At 33.3% G+C, this 24,171-nt stretch overlaps 1 protein-coding gene across 11 annotated transcripts in view; it reads right to left on the minus strand.

The window, feature by feature from the left end:
* The window catches only part of EPHA5 (EPH receptor A5), a gene marked incomplete at its 3' end in the record, with an annotated part of 325,147 nt that overhangs the window by 165,977 nt on the left and 134,999 nt on the right, over positions 1-24,171 (minus strand). For 4 of the 11 annotated variants that reach the window (XM_079919474.1, XM_079919472.1, XM_079919473.1 and 1 more), the window contains exons 4-5: positions 14,712-14,867; positions 10,404-10,739 (exon numbers count right to left, since the gene is read on the minus strand). The exons of 4 other annotated variants lie outside the window; for them this stretch is intronic. In XM_079919474.1, coding sequence (XP_079775600.1) covers positions 10,404-10,739; positions 14,712-14,867 — 492 coding nt within the window. Of the gene's footprint in view, positions 1-1,026; positions 1,110-10,403; positions 10,740-14,711; positions 14,868-24,171 lie in introns of those variants that run through there. 3 more of the 11 variants (XM_079919477.1, XM_079919476.1, XM_079919471.1) reach the window with 2 other exon arrangements.

Here is a 24,171-nt window from a genome sequence, read left to right on the forward strand (position 1 = left end):
CAAAATCATTGCTGGTGCAAAAACAGAAATCAGCAGGTAAAGAGCTTTTGAGAAAAGCAACATCAAGCAAACCTGATTAAGCGTTGTCACCATTTCCCTAGAGAGAAGGGACAGGAAACAAATATCATAACCTCCTGCAAGTGTAATTTTTCTCAAAATGTGGGCTAAACACACCATGCAGCAGAATCACTGACTCTGTGTGTGTGTGTGTGTGTGTGTGTGTGTGTGTGTGTGTGTGTTAAAATATGCAGATTCTCGGGCCCTTCCTTGGATATAATGAACCATAAATGCAGAGTGTGCAGCTCATGAGTAAGTAACTCATAAACACACTATAGATTGAAAACACTATGCATTGCTCTTAAATAGCACCGTAATCATTATACAGAATTCCTCTCTGGAATGAGTTCAGTCAATTGCAGTGAACTAGAGTGTCTAAAGAAACAGATATTAAGAAAGTAGGAAGGCCAGCTAAGCAGTAGACCTTAAATAATAATGTCTGATTTCAGAGTTCCAGAAAACCTAAACTTATAAATTACAATTAGGGCTCTGTGTCTGGATCCTGAATTTAAAAGAGAGGGGCTTGGGAGAGGCACTCAACAGAAATAAGAAAACAAAACCTTAGCACGTAATTATTTGAAGAATTACAAAAAATTTAGAAACACGTTACACATCTCACCAGTAACTGAAATTATAACATTAATTCAAATAATAGAGAAACAATTGAATTCATTATTTTAGGTAATATTTTAAGAAGCACAGGTTCCAGGCATTATTGTGATCCCCAGGGGAAGATTCCAGAAAAATAGATAAGAAAGCAAATAGTTACACTGCCTGTGCTCCAGGTTACCTTAGAGAGGCAAGCCCAAACTGGAGAGCAGAGCAAACTTTCTTATGGAAGCAGAGATTTAAGCAGATCTGAAGACTGAGCTATCTAGGACAATGATGTAAGAAATAGGCTTCAGGCAGAGGAAACAGCAATATTTACTAGTGATTCAGAGCACAGTAGCTCTAGAATAAGAATTTCATGGTTTGGATTCCTATTCCCTCACTTACTAGATTTGTGACCTTGGGCAAATCACTTCAGATCTTTAAACTTCAGTTTCTTCATCCTAAAAATGGGAATAATAATAATATTATGTCATGAAGATATTGCTAGAATCAAATAAGAAAATGCAATTAAAGTTCTTCGCATAGCAATGTGCACACACTAAGTGCTGAAACATGCTAGCCATCATAGTCTCTGTTATTGGTACCACAGTAGGTAGAAAGGAAAAAAAAGAAGGAACAGAAGTCCCTGAAGTCTCTTTTAGAAACCAGAGAAGTCTCTAGAAAGATTCTTGTCAGTGAACCAGACAAGTATTTTGAGGATTTCTAAAAATATTCCACCCCATCTGCTAATCCTTATTAAATACACTAGAGATGAATTATGGAGAAATTCATCAGATTAGTGTCTCATTTTTGAACTATGTTTTCAAAACAGCAAATAGGCATAGGAAAAGCTCAGAACTTGTGCCTCACTTAAGCCAAGTTTTGATGTGGATGGGCAGCTTCAATTGGCAAAATTAAAAGATTTTTGTTGGTAGTATGAGGCCAATGTACAGATATTCATGATATGTAATTAAACAAAACATTTGTCTCTAGATATACTTCCTTAGAAACTTCAATAATTGACAAATTAATATTTGTCCACAAACAAAAATGATGTAGCTAACAAAATTTGTATTTTTCCAAATACATTTTGATGAAAATGAAAATTATGACTATTTTCTATACACAAAGTATTTTCCCCCTTTTTGCTCTTACTTTGATGCTGTTATTCTCTTGTTTCTTTATGTTATTGCTGTGGATATTTTATTGAATTGAAAAACTTCAATGCCAATATAAAACTCAGTGTTTTAAGAAATCATTGAAGATAGAGTCACCACTGGAAAATGAAATCTCAGTTTACTCCTCCAAACTTATAGCAGTTGCTTTTGTTACCTATAGCATCACTGATTCTATATATTATTTTTTACTTTTGATTTTTTTTCTTTTTATTTTACTTCACCAATGAGTTTGTCTATATAATACTCATAAAGTCTAAAAGCTATTTATCTCATAGTTTCTTCTATGAACTCACACTATTTGGAATACTACTGAAAAGTTTCTTAAATACTACTATAGTAACATTTATCAATACCTTATTATGTGCTAAGCATTACTCTGTTTTATAGATATTAACTCATTTAATTCTCACAACCATCCAATGTTTTAGATACTATTTTGTTTTTTCATTTTACAAGTGGATAAACTGAGATTCTGGAAGGTTTCAGTAACTTACCATGTCACATAGCTAGTAAGTGGCAGAGAGAGCATGGAAAAAAGAAAGTCTGGCTTCACAGTCTAGATCTTTAACCAACACACTAATTTGCTGCTCTGTGTAACAGATTAAATGCGCGTGCACACACACGCACACAGTTTCTACTGTGTATTTTATTTTGAAGACGATGAAATTATATTAGGTACACTGTGTAGGGAAATTGGAAAAGAACTGAAAATGTGACCTACAGTTTTATTGAGTTTTTTTCCTTTTTTATAAAATAAAATTTGGGTATACTGAATGAAAATCACTATATTAGGGCTTTAAATTGAATAAAGAATGCCCGCAGATTGGGTAGTCAAAAGATCTGGGTCTCTGTCCCTGGGTGAATTAGTGTGTAAAGTGCAGTGGACGTAAGACAGTTATAAGCAGCACATTAGATGGCCAAAAGCAATATAAGTGAATCTACAAAATATTTTGATTGTAGTGAAAAATTTAGTAGTCAGAATTAGATATTTAACATAACGATTACATGAAATTAAAAACACATGCATCCAATGCTAAATAAACTTTTAATAAGAATACCTATGAATAGAAATAAACAATTAATCCATGAAAAGGCTGCTGTTTAGGAAAATGGATTTGGGATAAAAGCAGTATATAAGAAAATATATAAACCAGGTGAGGACCTTGCATAGCTCAAAGATGGTAATGTGCCATGAGTTAAGGCATATTATTAACTCAACTCACATCATCTGAAATACAAAGAAAATACAGAATGAAGGAAAGAAAGAATAAAGGAAAGAAAGAAGGAAGAAAGGAAAGAAAGAAGGAAGAAAGGAAAGAAAGAAGGAAGAAAGGGGGAAGGGAGGAAGAAAAAGAGAAAGATAGATAGGATGAACAAACCTTAATTACTTGAAAAACAGATTTTTTCAAAATAATGGAGATAACTTGCTTAACAATTTTATGTAGAAATTTTCATTCAAATTCGAACAAATTCATTGGATATCATAGTTTGAATATGGTGGCAAATCTGAAGATTTTTCAGTAGCTTCAATTTGAGATTCCGAAATAGCAATGCTACTAATGGCAGCAGCAACTGCAATAAAGTAAAGTGCCTGCCATTTATTGCTTGACAGCTGCAGTGGCAATGTTTCGCTTCATCAGGCCAGATCTCTGGTAGAGTACTGGGCATTTCTCCTGAAACTTGCCTCTAATCTTTGAATCTATTTTTCTCAATGATTGTATAAGCGACTTAATACCTTTTATTAAAGGGCTTTTCTGTTTAAACCAGAGGAAATTTTGTTTGCAACTAAGAAAATAGACATTAAAACCAAAAAATGTTCCCCAAAGAGAAGTGTCACAGGCAACAGTCTTTTAAAGGAATGGGGATTTGGACCAGTGGTTTGACTGGTTGAATTTCATTGTAGCAAGAACCTATGTAGTTTTAAAGGATGGTAATCTAACAACACGGGGCATATGTCTTATCACCTCTGGTCACCTCAAATAAAGTGATTCTTGAGGATAATATTTTTGGTGACCAAATTCCATCTGTTTTAGTACCTAAAAGCATGAGAAATATAAGAAATATAGGAAGGATAGCCTGTGTCTAACTGCATTGCAGAATTTAAAGAAACAAAATTAGCTTCTCAAAGTTTAAATTATCTGCTCAAGTCATATTTAGATGATCAGAGAGTCTCCATGCCGTATCTCACGTCCTCTTAACGGTGAAAAGGATGACAGAACTGCACATCAAAAACAAGTATTATCCCACAGAATTCCTGAACTGCTAAAATGATTGACTTTATTGCCTTGTCTTATGAGAAAATGAGGCCACTGACCGGAAAAAAAGAGTGAAACCCTGAGCATTGGAATGTGGATATGTAGGAGAATACAGATGATTCAAAATATTCTCAACTTCTAAATCTTATTGAGTCTCTCCTGCTACCATTAAGCTGTCCCACACTTCACTGAAGAAGCTGTTCCTTCATGTCTTCAATACCTTATCTAAGATCATTAACTGATAGAAGGAAGTACTTGTCTTCCTGCTCAAACTTATTACTCCATTTGAACTCAAGATCCCAACATCCTCTTGGCAGCCAACTACCTGGTCAATACTGGAGACAAGAAGCTCCTTGAATATGAGTCTCACAAGATTCTGTAACTTAAATCTTCAAAAGCATAGGAAATATGTGTGAAAATGGATTCTATGTGTTCCTTACAGAGAAACGAGAAACAATTTCATTCAAGCTGGTATAAATGCATGATTAGAGATTCTGGATCCAGTGTCATTCTCCAGGTAGCTATCACAAGTGTTAAATGCTTCTTCAATTAGTTGACCAAAATCTGGACTGAAAGGTGGGCTAAGTTTTTAAATAAAGTTCAGATACTGGGAATTCCTTGTTTTAATGTAGAAGAAGGGATTAAATGACCTACTGAAATAGGAATGTTAAAGTGGATTTATTTTCCAAGACCTATGAAACTATCCACTAATTACATCTTCAGAAAGGACCCAGAAGACAATTTCATTACCATAATGATGAGAAATAAATTGATGAGGACAGTGCCACTTTTATAAATAAAATCTCTAAAATTTCTGTTCTCTATACTTGAGAACACAGAGGTTGAAGATGCAGTGAAATGATTTCTTGATTTCTTTAGGGTTCAGGTATGGCAGAGGCCAAGTAGTAGCACTTTACCACTAGAAGGAAAGTGGGAACAGATTTCATTATAGGCAGCAGATGTGAATGGAAAAAGTCTAGTACGATGGCATTTAGCGACTGAAATAATGGGCCATTTGATCTGTACCACTAATGATATGAAGGTCTGAGAAATACAAATCAAACTTTAGTGACCTAGTTAGTCATGGTCTCTCACGAATTCCTAGACCTGATTTGGTCTACTTACCCTATAACCCCTAAATAAGAAGAGAAAGTTGACTGTTCTTAAGAAGGACTGTGCAATAGTAACATACGTTAACATTATACATTTTCCTTCTCAGTTTATCTGAGACGAATCTCTGGCCATTTCTAGATAAGTGGGGGGGGTGGGTGCTACCGCCCAGATTATAAAATGTAGATTTCTGGATCTAAATTTAGATTTACAAACTAGGGTATAGAATATAGATTCCACAAATTATAGAAAACTGCCTCTGAGCTAACACTAATCCAAGTGAATCCGGAATACCAAGAAACCCTGATCTGAGTGGAGGCTATGATGGTAATGTGATGAATGAGATTTTGTCCTGAGCCCATATTACAACTGGCACATTCAATTCTTTGATTATTTCACCAGGTTACTGGTGTATATTTGGAAGACTTTCTCTTCAACTGGAAGAAATGTCTCTTTGTCTCTGAGGCTCATGCAGTAAAACTGTAGTAATGACCAAACTAAAGCATCTCCCTCCTGCCAAAAGAGTAAACACACACCTTTAGTGGATCCATGGGGGGAATGCAGCAATTAGTGTCACCATAAAAAATAAAGGAATAAAGAGTGGGGATTACCAACATGCCGATTTAAATTACCTGTTTAATCTGTATAGAAGACAAACTAATCCTGGCAAACAACAATATATTTAATCAAGTGGTGATTACAAATACAGCCAATAAGTTCTCTCCACTGAAGAAAATCAACAAAGACTCTCAGAATGATTACAGTAATAATCTAGCAAGTGACAATGAACATTTTTTTTAGCATCTCAATCAATAGAGACCAACAGAAAACATTTGTTGCCCTCTTCTCAGGAACAACTATGTACTTTTACCGTCTCAATTCAGCATTCTCTTAAATTTCCAACTCTACAGCATAATTTAGTGTCAGGAACCCTGATCATCTCCACATCCTGTGAGACATCATGCTGGACAACTACATGAATGGCATCAAATTGAAAGTACTTGATGAAATGGGATTATCATGTCCCCCAGACACCTTTGGAAGAACCAAGAAATAAAACCCTTCGAAATACAGTAATCACATTTCTTAGTGATATTTCTGATAGTCTGGGACAGGTTGGGACATTCCCTCCAAAGTGTTTGTTGCACTTTGCAACTCATATCATGTTAATCAAGTGCTCTGAGGAAAAAGTCCAAGAGTCTAAGACTATTTCAAAACAATTAAAATTTGGTCTATTTCAGCTCAGAATTAAGATTCTGTACCTTTGCAAATTAAAGTGTTAATACTTTTGGTTTTTCAGTTAGAATGAGCTTATTCTTTCTAGGGATAAAATATACATTTGCATATATTAAAAGAGCTTTATGATTTAATTCTTGATAAAGTATGCCTAGTGCAAAATTATTTTAAAGTAAAAATTTTTTAAATATGTTTATAGAAGAGCATCATAAATGCACACTCTTTTGTAAGCAGTTAATGAAACATTTAAAGTAACTGCTTCAATGGGATTTTTAATTTTCATCCTATGTTGATATATCACCCTCCATCTATCCATCTATCTAGCAGATATATACTTTTAGACGCCCTAAAATAATAAAACAGAAGAACAACAGGAGAGAACAACAGAAGCATTGTCATGTAAATAATCTAAATGCTTTTTTCTATAAAGAAAAACTACTAAATGTACATCAATTTTTTAAAACAAGGCACTGCATAGAAAGACAAAATCACTAGAAAACTGAGGAGCTCAATGAATTTTATTCCTTTTCTAAGTTTGAGTTTAATAAAGCACGGCTTGTATATCCATTATTTTATCCACTTTGCAATTTGACTATTAGAGTTCTTTATGTGATTAAAGTATTCACATTTCCGTGAGATGTTACGGAAAAACCTGAATGAATCTTTTGGCCAACGCAGTATTTTCCTATCACTTTCCCCTTCTCACACTGTTCTTTTACCTTTTTGTCTTTTTTAATACATCTTTATTGCAGTATAATTGCTTCACAATACTGTGTTAGTTTCTCTTGTACAACAAAGTGAATCAGCCATATGCATACATATCCCCTCCCTCTTAAGCCTCCCTCCCACCATCCCTAACCTACCCCTCTAGATCGTCGCAAAGCATCAAGCTGATCTCCCTGTGCTATATTGCTGCTTCCCACTAGCTATCTATTTTACATTTGGTAGTGTATATATATTTCGATGCTACTCTCACTTTGCCCCAGCTTCCCCCTCCCCCCACCCTGTGTCCTCAAGTCCATTTGTAAATTACTTTTTTTTTCCTCAGTTTCCCCCTTCATATGTGTTTATATTTCTTGACCATGATAATCCCCGCAATAACTCTGTAATTCTTTCCTTGTCAACCTAAGTACTTATGCTGCATTTTACAAGCCCCATAAATTCCAACTAATTACAGTATTTAGCTTTTCTTAAAACTTCATCTTTTGACTTGACTATTAAATTACATGCAAAAATAGTATCATTTGAATTCAGGCAACTCGCAAAAGCAAGATGCTAGACTCCATAATGATTTAATAGCTGGAAAAATGTCTTAAATGCTGTATAAACATCCATAAATTAATCATTTACTCACTATCCTCAGCACGAAATCATTATTTCCTTTTATAGACTGAGCCAGGGTTACCTAATCAGTTTCAGTTTCTAGCTTAATGCACGATTCTCATCTTGAAAAAATTACTATTTTTTTCCTTCTTGTACTTGAATATAATTTTGAATCTGGACAGTTCATATATCACATTCTTGTCACAAATATAAATCCATCAGAAGATGACAAAAAATTATAAAGTTGAGATAAATCAATTAAGAAACAAATGCATTTCTCAAAAAACACTCCTTAGAGGAGAATAAAACTAATGTTGGAATCTGCTGAAAGAAGTTTTATATAAAAACCGCATATGGTACAGATAACTTTCTTCAATTTAATGCTGAAGAAAAATTCAGACATTAAAACCAACTACTACAGCCCACTTTCTATAATGATGGTACTTGATAAATGTCCAGCATAGTGGCATTGAATCTAAGAGCTTTTAGGAGCTACTTGAAGTTAATAATTTTTGTGGAAATTGAGACTTAGTTGGTCTGAAATGTCAGATACTGCGAAAATCTCCCTTCTTATTTTGATTTTTTTTGGGGTAGTTTTGTGGTGATTTTACACTATGTGTACTCTGAGAACTTGAGGAAAAGAAGCAGCAACCAAAAGTTTCTGCTCTGAATACAAATGTTTGTTTTACATGATAGCCATGCCTTGAACAGCTGGATAAAAATTATTCTTTCTTGATATTTAAGGTATTTATAGTTGAAAAAAAAAAACACACTTTGCAGTCCTAACAGGCCAGCAAGTCAAAGACAACTAGACCAAACATTTATTAATAACATCATTTAAAAAATAAACGGTCATTTCTTACATCTAGTTCATCAGAGAAATACCTTTCAAAGAAAGTTATGCAAGCTTAGAAAACGTCCTCCCAAAGGGATACAACTCTTAATGATTGTTCAATATGCTTTCAATATGTTAATGAAAGATTCACAGGTAGAACCAAGTAAGCTTGAAAGACGTTGCATATGAAGCCTGAAATCAAATGTTTAATGCCAGTATTTTTCTGATGTGGGAAGGCAGTTCACATTCACAGAGCACTTGTGGCATCTAGACACTGCGATGGAAAATCCACATACACTAGTATTGCCAGAAGCTGAGTCTATACTGAAGGAAAACCTAACTTTCACTATTTTTGTCTAGCTCTTTTTAGCACTTTTATTAATTCAACCTTAGGTTAGGGAGTAAATGGAGAAAATATAAAGGATTCACTGAGGACAGTGGTGTATACGTGTACTGTGTTTTTTCTCATGGAATAAAAAAATGCTATTGGCATGTATTCAACATGGATGAGAACATCTAGAGTGCTTAGAATGATTCTTAGTGAATTACGCACATACCTGTATATTATCTGGGCCACTTTTGAATGTTTTCTTCAGTTTTATCACTCAAAAATAACTATGAACTCAATGGCATGTGTTTTCTTTTTCTTATTCTCAAGAGATAACCACGTCATTTACCTGACACATCCAATAATTCAAATTATTTTGGCCAAAACTTGATTACCAACAGCATTCTCTTGTCAACCAGATCATTCCACCACCTACAAACTTATACTAACATTATATGAATTAAGTCTGATTCGATTCAGTCAAACACATCCTATTGCATTGTGAGCTCTACCAGCAAAGATGTCCTCACCCACCAAAGCCCACCTGAGGTAATTATGAGGTAACAAGCTTATGCTCTTGGACTGAGAGTTTTGGCCAAAAAAATAGAAGGAAAGTTACATTTAATGCCTCTTTCCGCCCATGTACTTGTTGTTGACAAAAACAAGTTATAAGTTACTCATAGGCTTTGAAAGACTCTTGCCACATAATGAGTTATTAATTCAGCCATAGTTTATCTTTGGTTTTTATTTTAACAGAAAATAATTCTTCTATATTGTTTACTTAAAATTAAATATTTGAGGGGAAAATTTAGGGGAATTAGTAGTTCAAGCAGAACTATTTTCCCTACTCCTTAATAATTACTCCCTAATATTTCCAAGATCTTCATATGGCATATAGATGTATCTTCACATGTATGGTGGTTGTACAATGGTTCATAGTTACTTTAATTTTGATAAGTGGATTTATCAAAAAATTATCTCATGCATTTTTATTATAATAATAATAGAAATAATAAGAAAACCCTATTTCAATCTGCAAAGAAAATTCAGATGTGGTGCCAAACAAACAAACCAACCTGCCAGATTACCTGCTAAATTAATGAACTAAACAAAAACACCTGAAGTAAAACAACAAAAATGTAGATCTGAGCTGTAATTATTGCACTGTGTGAAGCTGTAATTATTGCACTGTGGGATAAAAAATTTTGCCACAAATGGATTTGAGCCAGAAATGTATTTTTTAATGAAAAAATTCAATTAAAGCCTATCTTTTTTTTTTTTCTGTCCATGGATGTGTCTGCTAAGAAAACCTTAGCTTTTATTTGCTTAAAGCTAAGATAAAGCATTTCAAGATGTATTTTACTTTAAGTCCTAACCCTCTGGATAATGAGAAGTCATCTCTCATGTCTCAGGCAACGTTGCCCTGAGCTGTGGAGATGACTGACAGTGCTCGGCCTAAGGTACACGATTTGGTTAGACATCACACTTACCTGCTTGATTTGTGGTTACATTTACAGACACATATTGCCGGGCTCCTGGGCTCAAGTCGGACACTCCATTCACTGCCTCAATCTCAAAGGTATAGTTTGTGTGAGCAAGCAGATCCACCATCATGACAGAGGTGTTTTTCAGGCCGATTTGCTGGGGGAGGTACCTGACATGACCGCCACACTCGTCACACACACCTGCATGTGAGTTGCACTTCTTGCATGCAATATAATATGACACATCTTTCCTTCCACCAGTGTCAGCAGGAGGAATCCATTCCAGAAAGACACTAGTTTCATTAACATTTGAGATGGCATTCCGAGGAGCTGAGGGGGGTCCTGGTTTGCAAAGTAAAGTGAAAAAAACAAATTTTGAGATGATAAAATTAAGCATTGTTTACTACACAAATGTCTGGTCTGAAGGAAAAAAAATGGATTTGCAATCAATCTGTTAAGCAGGGAGAATGCAAGAGTCATCAATTTGTAATAATCTTTGAAAAATCTTGTTATACCTTTGTAGAAACAATAGTGGGGTTGGTATACTATAGAAATGACTTATCTTGGCAAAGTTGCAAATTCAAATAAAGATGTTTTGCTTAGTGTATACGTAAAGAATTATGGAGTAAAAATATTTATGCAAAAAATGTTAGATAAAATTATGTATTCAAATAGTGGCAAGTTCTTTGGCAAGTCCAAGGACAAATTCTCCTTGGGGATTGAACAGATTACTTCCTCAGTGATACTCATCCCTGAAACCTAGGAAGTAAACATGAAGGATTTACTAAGCAATGAGCACAGGTAGAAATAGGATTTATTAGTGTGGCTCTTGACTACAAATTCCACAAAAAGTAGAAAAAGTAGCCTTAGTTTATCTCAAAATAAATTGCATAGCTACTGATAAACCATCAACAGAATTTGGAACCTCCCTCATATGTCAAGAAAGAACTAGGATTTAAGTAGGTGATCAACATTGCAATCTGTAATAAGAGTTTGCTTACTTTGATATTGTTTTAATATTGTGTTTCTGCAAAATTGTGAATTTTACTTAATTGGAAACCTAAAATTTATTTTAAAAATAATTCTCAAAAACACAATAAGAGGAAGAATGAACATGTTCTGACCTTGAAAGATCAGCAGAATAAATTTATATATAAATAACAAATAATATTCATGTGTATATTACTTTATTTCTGAAATAATAGTTAGCAGACTAAAGAGAATTAAACTTGTTTACATATCAATTGTAACAAATGTATTACTCTGGTGGGGGACGTTGATAACGAGACAAGCTATGAATGTTTGCGGACAGGGGATACATGGGAAATCTCTATACCTTCCTCTCAATTTTGTTGTGAACCTAAAACTGCTCTAAAAAATAGAGTCTTTAAAAGAATTCATTGCATCATGTCTGACACTATAGTAGATTTTTAGATACTCAGAGTTACAACTTCAGTCAGCTGTTAATATTATATGATCAGATGTTCTCAAAGAGAAAATACATTTATATTTGTTTCAGACATAGTAAAGATTTCCCAACAGGGAATAAAATGGACTGTGATGGTAGCTGAATGGTTCATAAGCATAAATTAAGCTACTTAGGATGACATAGCTTAGTTATCTTAATATGTGCTGTCTGTTCTAAATATAGAAATTAATGTTAATTTCTACCTAACATTTATTAAGCCATGACTACTGAGGACTAAATTTAAAAGTAATAAGAAAGCTACGTACCATTTATAAAATGTCACTTAAAATTAAAGAACCCCATAACGTAAAAGCTGCCAGTTTTGACAAAACAATCTCCACTTTAGTTATATTTGTGGTTGAACCCTGTGAATTTTTCCATACAACCTCACACACTTCAATATAAAACAGTCACTTTTAAGTTGAAACAAATACTTAAGACGGAAATACAAGTGTTTTTTTTTTCTTTCTATTCCCTCTACCTTATTTATTTAATAGTGGAAGGTTATGGAGAAAATGTAATTTGAGATCAAAATGTTACAGGTCTACTTGTGAGAAAAAGGTAAAATATACTTGAAATTTGTCTACTTCAAAAAGATATCAGACTTCTGAGGGTTTTTTTCTACCAACTGAAATACACTCCTCAGTTACCACCTTTCCTCTAAATCTGTAAAAACTGCATCAGAGTCTGACTCTTTCTCTTGACTCTGCTACTAACAGCCCCTCAGCATGTGGGTGGGGGCACATATGCCTCTCAAAATCAAAATACAACTCATATTCAAGGGAAGCCCTAAAGTAGAGGTAACCAGTGGAGACTGAGACTGACATGCACCTAAAAACAATGTAATGAAATTTCACTGTCCTGCTAATAGATGTGATGCATGAACCAAAGTAGAGCTGTGAGAAGTACCCTCAATTTGAACAGATTCATTAGAATCTGAACTTTGTTTGATTTTCTTTTCCTACAGGTTTATAACATTTTGTTGCCCAGAGTACCAGAAAAAAACATTAAAAGTAGTTGAAACCATAAATTTAATAGCAAAGAGCCAAAGAGACATCAATCAAGCCATCTCATGTGTTCAAGGGTATCATCATATGAAGAATTTGTGTTATTATGAATGCAACTAAGAACAGAACACACACACTCACAGATTATATATTAGAAAGATCTTCTACAGGACTCCCAATAGTCTTTTTTGAGAAATGCATACAAATTAGTGTTCTTTTGAGACACAGTATTAGAAATTCACACACCTGGAGACAGAGAAAATATAAAGCCTCAGGTCCTAAAAGAAAGCTAAGCAGTCCTTGCCACCAGGGTTCTCCACCATTCCCAAACCTAGTAAATTTACAGAAATGGGGGCTCACATTTATGCTGAGAAAGATAAAAGTCATGCATGGACTACTTAAAGAAAGAATACTTACAAAATTAATAAAATTTAAATAGGTCAAGATATGGTTTTCTCTCCCTAAATTACCAAACTACAGTCTAGCCAACACTCCTCCCCACTATTTGGGCTTTCTTTTGCTCTGAATAATTGAAGCAATTTCCACTGAAACCAATATGCATCACATGCAATCATTGTTTATATCTCCTCAATTCAAATGTATCCTCTCAAAAAATGTATATAATAATGTCATTTACTTATTTGAAGAGGATTGTTTATAATTAATAATCATCTAACCCATAAAATTATCAGAATGTGATAAAGAATGATCTTTAGCAATATAGAGTTAATTAATATCAATGATTTGAGAAATTATGAAAATATGTTTCACTGACACGATGAAACTGACACTGAAATTCAGATAAAATTTCAGTTTGTGATTATTTAAGTAAAGAAATTGTGTGTCTTTATGTATGATACATGTGAATACTAAATTTCAAAAAAATGTGTCTTCATCTTTGAAAGCACCTACAACTTACTGGGATCTAAAATAGTAAAACATGGGACGTCATGGAAACAATGTTATGGGGAGATGGGATTCACTGTTCTTCCCTTCAATTTTCTGTTTTTGTTTGATCTGCTATAGAGACTATGGTAGAAAAACTAAAGAAGTATTGCCATGAAGCAAACTAACACATAAATTTGTTTCCTTCCCAGAAACATGTGGAACACTAGAAAAACAAAAACACCAAAACATTGATAGATGTGGATGTACCCACTGCAACTGTTGGAATTAAATGTTTAATATTCATCTACTCAGTATAAGATTACCTGATCATATAATTAATAACAGTTAAGGACACTCACTGTTAATAAACACAACAGCTACTTGAAAATCCTAGTTGACAACTGATTTTATATTTGACTCTTAAATATGATTTGCCAACCCCCAGTTCTCCATGTTTGTGTAGTGTTTCCTGTCTTCTTTTATAAATGACCTTCTCATTGGTCTTTGCAGCTTAGTGGGGCAGGTTAGAACGAGAAGGTAGAAGTGCCATGTACTGCATGTTTTTGTGATCAGAAAGCTGCCTTGGAAGACGAAGAGGAAGAAAAATAAAAAAGGTTTACCAGAAACGGGGAAATGGATTTGTCAAAGTCATGTTTGGCTATCATGAACACTAAAATAAATCATAAAATAAAAGGAAAAATTCCATATTTGTGGCTCAGATGTTGAATTTGAAATGAGGGAAAATGGATGCTTCTCACAGTAAGTGATAAAAAAGACTCAAATTTCTCAATGCTTACTCAAGAAGGTTGAAATCTGGTGAAATACTATATTGGAAGATTAAACATTATGCCTGTTTTAGGGGAAATGGTAATAGAATGTAACAGGCTCCATCATGCTCTTTCTTCAAACTGGTGAAAGTTAGCATCACCAAATGTCCATGGGTTTCCTTACTTGTGCATGCCATTGTGGGTGGATCAGACTCCCTCCTGAAATAATCCTTTTCACAGACACAAGAGGTTGAAGCTTCCTCATGGGTATAACTGTGAGGTGGACATTTGCTGCAGCTCTGGCTGTGAGGTGAAGCTTTGAAGAACCCAGGTCTGCACACTGTCAAAAGAAATAAGAGACTAAGCTTTTCCCTGGAACAGATGCAGTGTTTGTTCTGTGAATAATGTCATTATTTTGACTAGTATACACAGATTACATATAACACCATCTTTTCATTAATTTCAAAAATTTTTCATCAGTTTCTGAATCATAAATAACAGGCTATTCATTCAGATAATTAAATATGTATTTTAAGTATTTAAATTACACATGTTGGAATAGATATATTTTTAGTGATTTTTATGCTACAGGAGCTTATAAGAAATTATATTATAAAAGTTAAATACTCATATGTATTTAAAACTGAAGAAGTGCTTTGAGTATAATTTTCATTTATGCTATTATTAATACAACTTATGTTGAAGAAACACAAAATTTCCACTATGCTCAGAGAATGGCATGGTACACAGTAGTTACTTAAAATTTTGTTGTTGAATTAATAAATAAACCAATTATTAGGTGCTAAAACCTTCACAAAATTCTGTTAGAATGGAGAGAATGCACAATTGAGCTGGTATATCATTCACATTATTATTAATTCACATTATTATTATTATATTGATTCCAGGAGGAGTCAGATTTTAGGCATTTGTTTTACATTTTACTCCATTTTAGAACTTTTCATTGAGATTCTTACTGATTCAACATGCATCTATTCTAATATCAGTCATGTTTATACTATAAAAATTATAATGCTCAAAAAGGGGAAAAATTGTGCCTTATTCAATTTTCCATTCACAGTACTCATCGCAGTGTTTGACCACAGAAGGTGTTCACGTATTGTTATGTAATGCACACATGAGTAAATGGCATGGCACGAAAAATGTCACTGAACTACTTAGAATCACATGAAGAAAATGTTCTCTGATAATTTTCTTAAGTTGGTGGTCAGGTAAGTAAATGCTAACAAAGTAAGTCTCTTTATTCTGTAGATTCCCTAGACTTTTGTATCTTTCTTTCTTCTCAATGGGTAATAAAGCCAAACTTCAATATTCCAATTGCCCATTATGGACAAAGTAAAGACCATCAAACTGATGGTTTGATTACTTTTTAGAGCTTAGTTAACATAAAGCTAATCAACCATCTATGTTTTTTCATATTTTGAAAACTCACTATATATACTTAAGAGCATTTATTCAAGTATCAATGAACATTTGCTAAGCTTAAAGGTAAACTTGTATTTCAAAGGAAGTTTTTGATAGACATAATGAATTGGGCCCAATTTTCATGTGCTATAAATGATCTGGGGTTTTAGTAATCCATGCTAAGGTTTTCTGCCATCCCCATGTATAATCAGGAATTGACAAAAATGAGAAGGTACTTTTTCAGTAGATCTAATTATAGCTATAGTAAAGCCTTAATGCTCTCATAAATTCAGAGCAAATGTGAAGGTATTTGAAAGATAAGAAGAGCTTTTTGATAATATTAGGGACATTCTTGTAGTTAAATGATTAGGAGAAGATTTAAAATATTATTTTTCTTATAATAGGATTGCTGTAGCAACCAGTACCATTCTTAGCTAAGTTACCCAATTTTTCTTCTTTCATCCTTTTTAGTAAAACTATTCTCACTTCAAACATGATTTGCTCTCAGACATGAATTGTCGATCTACATATTCTGCATATTTGGAACTCGTTTATCACACATGAAACAAAAGTCATTTCTTTTTAATGAGTGCTTTTTAATTTAAAAACTTTATATGATATCACATATTACACTATTTTTCAACCCTCCATGGGAACTATGGAAATAGGAAACAATATAAATGTAAGTAAAAAGTAGATAAATGTATCTTTCTGTTCAGTAGTTGAACAAAATGCTTTCAGCAGGTGTGGGCCAGAAAGTTTCCTTGCTACTGGGTTATGAAGGTAAAAAAGATAGACATGGCCCTGCCTTTATGAGTCTTAAAGGTACTGTAGGAATAATTATAAATATGATTATTCTAGGAAAGAGAAAGAGCTTGGGAGTGAATATGGACACTTAATTTAGACTGGGATGTCAAAGAAGACTTCCCTTAGGAAGCAGAGTCTCTGCTGAGATGTAAAAGATTAGGAAAATTATCCAATTTGAGGAGTACTGCAGTGCCTTAGAGGGTAAAGTCTTTTCAAAGGACCAAAAGAAGAGGAGGACCAATAGGGATATGAAAAACACTAAAATATTGATCAGGGAGATAGTAGGAATAAAGAGGCAGAGATGAAGTTAGGGAAGAGGATACCAGGTCAGAAACACCTTATGGCTTCTATTATTTGGAACTTTTATTTAACGGGTAAAAACAGGTCATTACAATGTCTTAAGCATGGAAATAATAAGATCAAAGTAGTGTTTAAGAGATCATTTCACTGTAGCACATGCAATGGATTGGAAAGGAACATGGTTGGAGGCATTTGGCCTTTTTGTTTCTGTTGCATTGGTCCGAAAATGGACAAGAGTGGATCCAATGGTGATAGATAAGAGTAGGTAAATTCAGGAGATGAATATGAGGTAAAATCAGCAAGATTTCATGATATATTTAATTGATCAGGTTCATGAGTGATAAATCTTAAGAATGACTCTAAGGTGCTTGGCTTAAACTGCACTGGCAATACTGGTACCATTTTCTCAGAGCACACTATATCTGAAATGTATTGGGGGAAGATAATAATTATGTCTAAAGCATTATTTAATTTGAGGTGGCTGAAGAAATCCAAATAGAGGTATAGAGAGGAAAACTGTAGGGTTTAATGTTGTCCAAGAAAAATATCACAAAACCGTAATTATCCATTGCCTTCAAATCATGGCCCTAAATCCAAGTGAGACATGCAATGCTGCTACACAATCTTAGTATTATTTTCTTAGTTAACTTCAGTTCCCACTATTGAAAGGATTATTTTGTAGCTTTTCCTCTTTCTTCTAAGTCTTTACAAGCTCTGTTCCTTTGTGACTCTCATGGTATATTTGTGTGTGCATGCTGAGAAAATAGAAGTCATCAGAGAGGAACTTTCTTATTTTCCTACCACCAAATCTCCAAACCTATATGCAGCTTTCTTCCTGTTAAAATGGAAATGTCTTATCAAAAAAAAAAAAAATCTTTATTTGTATTAGGAACTGTAACTCTCTGAGAGTAATCTTCCAAGTGTCTACTATCCCTTTTACATGCTCAGGGGCACTCTCAATCAATCTCTCTCTCTCTCTCTGTCTCTGTCTCTCTGTCTCTCTCCCGCTCGCTCACTCTCTCTCTCCCCCTTTCCCTCCCTCCTGTAGTCATTAACAGGAGCCTGATACAATTTCCAGAACTCATCAATGGAAACAAAGTGAAGCAAAACAAAACACATAACAACAAAACTATCAATCTCGCATGATCCCATTTCTCCCCATGGTAAAAGTTACCAAACAGTTTGGTTTCCATGCAGAACACAATTTCTTAAATTATTTTTCCATACATGCATATCCACCTACTCATTTTAAGTCACATGTTGACACACTCCACTCCACTGCCACTGCTTTTATTAAGAATGTAGCCTACTTGTTGCCATACTTCTCCACAGCATTTGATCATGTCCTCTTTTGGGAAACTCCAGTTAATTTTCCTACAAAATGCTAGCATAGCCTACAACTTTCCACACAATATTTAAGAAACCCTTTAAATGTGACCTCCTTCCGCACTCACTATCTCCATTCATACTAACCTACTTGCAATTTCCAGCACTTGAGAAACTCCTTTATCTGCCTCTGAATATTGCAGGAAAAGCATTCCAGGCCAAAAGACAAGAAATGTAAATTGGGGGGGAGGTAAAAAAGCTTGTAGTTCATGATAAACTTGGATTTAATCTGAACACATTTGGAAGGCTCTGTGTGTATTATTATTTTCTTTTTTTGAGGACATTCTTTCTGTTAAGAGCTGTGGCAGGGAATATTTGTACTGTGGTGAGAAAATAAAAATTATACTCTATACCCTGAAGCTATGATATATTTGGGAAACAGAAAATAAATAGTCATAAAAAGTAAAATTTACTTTTTACATTTTAATCATGACAATATTCAACAAAAATTATTTAGGTAAGCAGTAAAATTTCTCTAAATTCCAACTTGATATAGTTCATTCAAAATAAAGGAAGCTTCTGGAGCAAAGCTGTTTCACATGACACGTCACCTAAATATTTGAAAATACTATGCAAGTTCACTCAAGTTGGACAAGAAACAGGAGAAAAAAATGCATCCTATGTTAACATGTTTCATAAGATTATCTTAGCAGTCCTCTGGAGTCACAGAAACTATTTTTAATAGTTCTTATTCTGTCCATGCTTCAAGTCTCATTTTAAGTGCTACGTTTTTCTTTTTCTTTTTTCTTTTTTTGGCGGTAAGCGGGCCTCTCACTGTTGCGGCCTCTCCCGCTGCGGAGCACAGGCTCCGGACGCGCAGGCTCAGCGGCCATGGCTCACGGGCCCAGCCGCTCCGCGGCATGTGGGATCTTCCCGGACCGGTGCGTCCCCTGCATCGGCAGGCGGACTCTCAACCACTGCGCCACCAGGGAAGCCCCGAGTGCTACGTTTTTTTTCTATGATGTTTGTGCTAAATCCATGATTACATATTGTTTCCTTACACATCCTTTAGAACTTTGAACCATTTGTTTAGCGTCTCTTTTATGGTAGGTAGAAAATATTTTGCCAAAATTCTATGTGTATGAATTCTTATCTACTCCCAACCCATATAAACATTCTGGAGAATGGAAACTGTTCATTTGATTTTCATCATATGAAGCATAGTTCTTTGTATTGAGTACATATTCATCAGTATTTACTGGTATAAGCAGTACATTTGCGTCTTTCTTAGAGTCTAAATGGTATGGCAGGAACTTAAAAAAGCTGGTAATCAGAGTTGTTTAAATATTAAGTTCTGGCAAGTAAAAAATAATATTTCATCTTCACTCACTACTTTAGAAGTTTTGCACAGATTACCAACACTAACTCTCATATGTATCACTTTAAAAGCAAAGATGTTATAGTCAGTTTTTAAATTTAAACATAAGATGCATGTCATCTATATTCAAATTAATGAAGGCTGTCATTTGTTAAAAGTGCGAAAAGGTGCTGTCTACTCTGATTAGGAATTTTTAAAAATCCTCAAAATTACCAAAAATGTATAGTTGACAAGTTAGGATTTTTTCAACTATTTCTTGTCATTTAAATTACTTTTAATGTTTCCAAAATATTTTCATGTTAAAGGTCCTTCACTCTTGGGATACTTAAATGAATCCACTTCACAATTCAAAGTCAATACTCCAGAAGCATGGTCACCAAGGAAAAAAATTATTTAAGTAATGTAAAAAATACTGTTTTAGTAATTTATAATTAAATTAGAATTCTCCCCATTAGAATTAAAATATACAGATCATTTAAATATATATATAAATATATATGTGTAGAAGGAAATGAGAATAATAAATGCACAGACTGCTGTTGTCTATAGAGTTCAAGATATAATTAACCTTCAAAAATGTCATTAGATTTATCCAATTATACTTTATTAAGAATGACAGAAAATCACTATGAATAAGATTTTTACCATAGTTCTATCATATGTGAATTGTCAGAGAATATAAGCTATGTCAAATTTGCTTTTTAAATAGATTTTTCAAAATAAGGTGCCCACAAGATAGCTGAAATTTAAAAGATGTGTTAATTAAGAAAAACAGCATAACACAACATGCTAGAAGGAAATTACAACTCAAAATATATCCAATAATATTTATACCAAAATTTAACAGTAATAGCAGATTTATCCTTACATTTAAAATATATGCTCAGTAAAAAAATAAGTACTGTGTTAAAACACTGACATTAAAATAGATTTTCAACTAGGTAACATTTCTTGAATGCTTGCAAACAGAAACATGAGAACTAACCTATTTTAGAATCTAGAATAGGCTAATTAGAATCTAAGTTTAAATGATTGAAAGCAATAGGCTAATTTGAATATTAGAAAACGATATCAGAGAAGAACAAGAATACTATTGATAAATACTTTAAATATATCTCTTTCTCTAGATATATATATGTGTATATATATATATATATAAAAATTAGGCTCACCAAATATTGATAGATGCTCAAAGGAATTACATAATATTTATAAATAAAAAGTAAAATTAATTGCTACCTATCCTTTACATATTCACTCATTCAATAATGTAATGAACCAAGCTTGTATGTCATAAATTGTACTGGACATATAAATATAAGTAAAAACTACTCATTGCCATTATTCCATTAAATAACTCAGTCATGTGGCTATTGCTTACATGTTGTCTGGCACATATTTAGGCATTCATTACTTGTTTAATGTTTAGTATTAATACACACATTTTTAAAAGACACTCAAAATGACAATTTAAAAATAGCATCCTGTGTGTGTGTGTCTGTATGTGTGTGGAGACAAAAAATTTTTGTCTCTCAGTAAAAGATATATACACACATATTATTATAAATTATAGTTATATATAAAATTATAACTTTTCTATATTTATTAAGTTATACTTTATATTGTAAATTATAAATAAAATATAGATGTGTCACTTTAGAAATTGTTTAGGATTGTATTACTCTCAGATTTTTATGTTCTAAATCTATGTCATTTATAGAAGTGCTGTATCATGTAGGGTCAATGATCAATTCTACTGAACTGAACTCCCTCTCATAGTCTAGGGTAAGACACCTCCCCTATAGGTCACAAAAGAGCAGAATATCCTTAAATTTAGTAAAAAAAATGTATTATGTACCAATATTACCTCCTATCCTACTTTATTTCTAAGATCAGAACTTCCATACTTCATAACTAACAGCTAGCAACATTAGAAAATACTTAAAATTTGAAATATACTGAATAAGTTATGTATAGATAATATCTATGTACTAAATAACCTGGGATGGAATATTTGTCATGCTCAAGTAATGCATGTTGATTGAATTATTACTTAAAATTATTCCTTGATGATGATATGGTTTTCTAAGATAAAACAGTTAAGCTAAACTAATTTCAGTTTCACAAGTTTAAATACCAAGAGTCCTGTGGTGTATTCATGAAAAGACATTATGCAGTGATATGATGATGTATCTCTCCACTTTGGCAACATGGACATTTTGAGATATAATAACTAACCCATGAAGCCCTCTGTGGTTTGGAATGGACTGACACATGGCCCCTAAACTGTGTACAGCTGTAATTCACAAGACTACCATTTTATATTTATCTAACAATCTCCACTAAAATAAAGGCCACAGAATTTCAGCGACTCTTCAAAGACTTCCATAACCAATGTATACAAGGATGAACATTTATTGAAAATAATAGAATCCATGGTATCTCTCAAAGCACAGGTTATAATTTCCCTTTAATTTTTGATTAACTGGATTTCTCTCCAATAACAAATTGCTATAGATAATTTTAAAGTTGTATTTTAATTGTTAATTTACTGGACACATTTTATTGCTGTAATTTCAATAGATACTTAAGATGCTGAGCAGTTTTGTTCTCCCAAACAAATACCAACATGCTTTAGTAATAGTGTGTATAGGATATGTATGAAAGTGTATGTGAATGTGCAAAACACTTGATATTTGGTTATATATTTTCAACTTCATTTAAAAATTAATTAGATAAAATTAATTTAAAATTTTAATCAGATAAAGATTTGGGAGTTAAAAAGTATTTATGTTGTTAAAATGAACAGAATCCAACACAACATTTGTTTTGAAGTGTTTGCAAGGTCTGGCCCAGGGTCTTGACCTTGACAGCTATAATAAAAATAGTGCTTTCTGTTATGAACATTTCACCTTGTACCACTGGGCATTACATCTCAGTTCACTAACTCAGAAGATGATACCACCAGAGTAACAAAATCATATATCCTCTGATATGATGATAAAGTACAGATTAAGTATGTACCATTTTGAAATAAAGAATAAGCCACTCTTTGTAGTATAAATTAATTAGTGATAATTTTCTCCTTAAAAATCAAGCAACAACTACAACAAAGGAAACTTTACTCCTCAGTCCATTAAGAGAATTGCTCCCCAGATTGGTTATAATTTGACTTTAACTACAATGTTAACAATGCAGTTCTCTTTAAAAAGCATAGATATAGAGAGATTAACTACAGTATTTGAAAACTATAATTTACATTAAAACAAAAGAAATATTTAAAAATTGCCCTGATTATTTGCAAGAAAGTGTGCTTGGATATAGGAGGTAGCTGGTCTATATGAACATAAATACAATGAAGGCAGTATAAAGGATACACCTAAGACATGCAGTCATTCTAAATTTTCTCCAGATTGCACACTGAGACTTAAACTGAATCAAGCCATTTTGCAAATGTTTAATCCATATCTATGAAATGTTGTCCTTTTAAATTGAAAGTCTGTGAATTAGCAAAAGCAACTGGCTAGTGCAGTTAATTTGGCAAAAGCAGCCACATATTTACCCCTAATTTTCAGTGTTCAAGTGTCCTATTGGGTTTCAAATTAAACAATTTCAAACGTCAACATTAGGGGCACAATGCTTTACTCACAGAATAGAAAATTCATGCCCAAAATAACTTAGTAAAGACTGTCCTTTAATAATATACCTTATTTCTAGAAACTTCAAGCAGGCAAAATCTGAAATATATTTCATAGCATTATATATTACATTATCTTTATTTGTCTATGTTTAGCTCACATATTTTTTCTTCTTAGTTTAATGTGATCGGTGCTATAGAATTTCTCAATCATTCCCAAAGCTTATTTTTATGTCGTAGCTATCTGGTGATCTCAATTTCAAAACCAGAATGAGGCTTGGCTTTTTTTCAAAAGTCAAAGCAGAAAGAAAAAGGAAGCCAGAAAAATAATAACTAAATGGCTGGTCTCAAGGATGATTACAAAGCAGGTTCTTTACTTCATAATATGGAAATTTAGACTTCAAGATTATAATCTCAATTAAAATTAGATTACGTTTTAAAGCATATTCCTTTCCACTGTCACTTTATGTTTACCATCCTGTCAGCAACTCACCAAACATTTTCTTTTATAATTACATGATATAGAAACAATAATTATAGTAGCCATACTAATAAAATGACATATATTCAGCATGATCACTAGTGCCAGTCAATAAGTGGAACTCTACACAGATCCAGATCATTTAATTAGGACAATAATAATACAAAGTCAGTGCTATTAATTCCATTGTTTAGGTACCAGGCTAAGCAATGTGCCTAAATTCTTAGAACCAGCCAGTAAGTAAAGAATCGGAAGTTCAGCACCGGAGTGTGTGGTAACACAGCTAAGCT

Source organism: Stenella coeruleoalba (assembly GCF_951394435.1).
Source record: "Stenella coeruleoalba genome assembly, chromosome: 4".
In the NCBI taxonomy this organism is placed as follows: domain Eukaryota; kingdom Metazoa; phylum Chordata; class Mammalia; order Artiodactyla; family Delphinidae; genus Stenella; species Stenella coeruleoalba.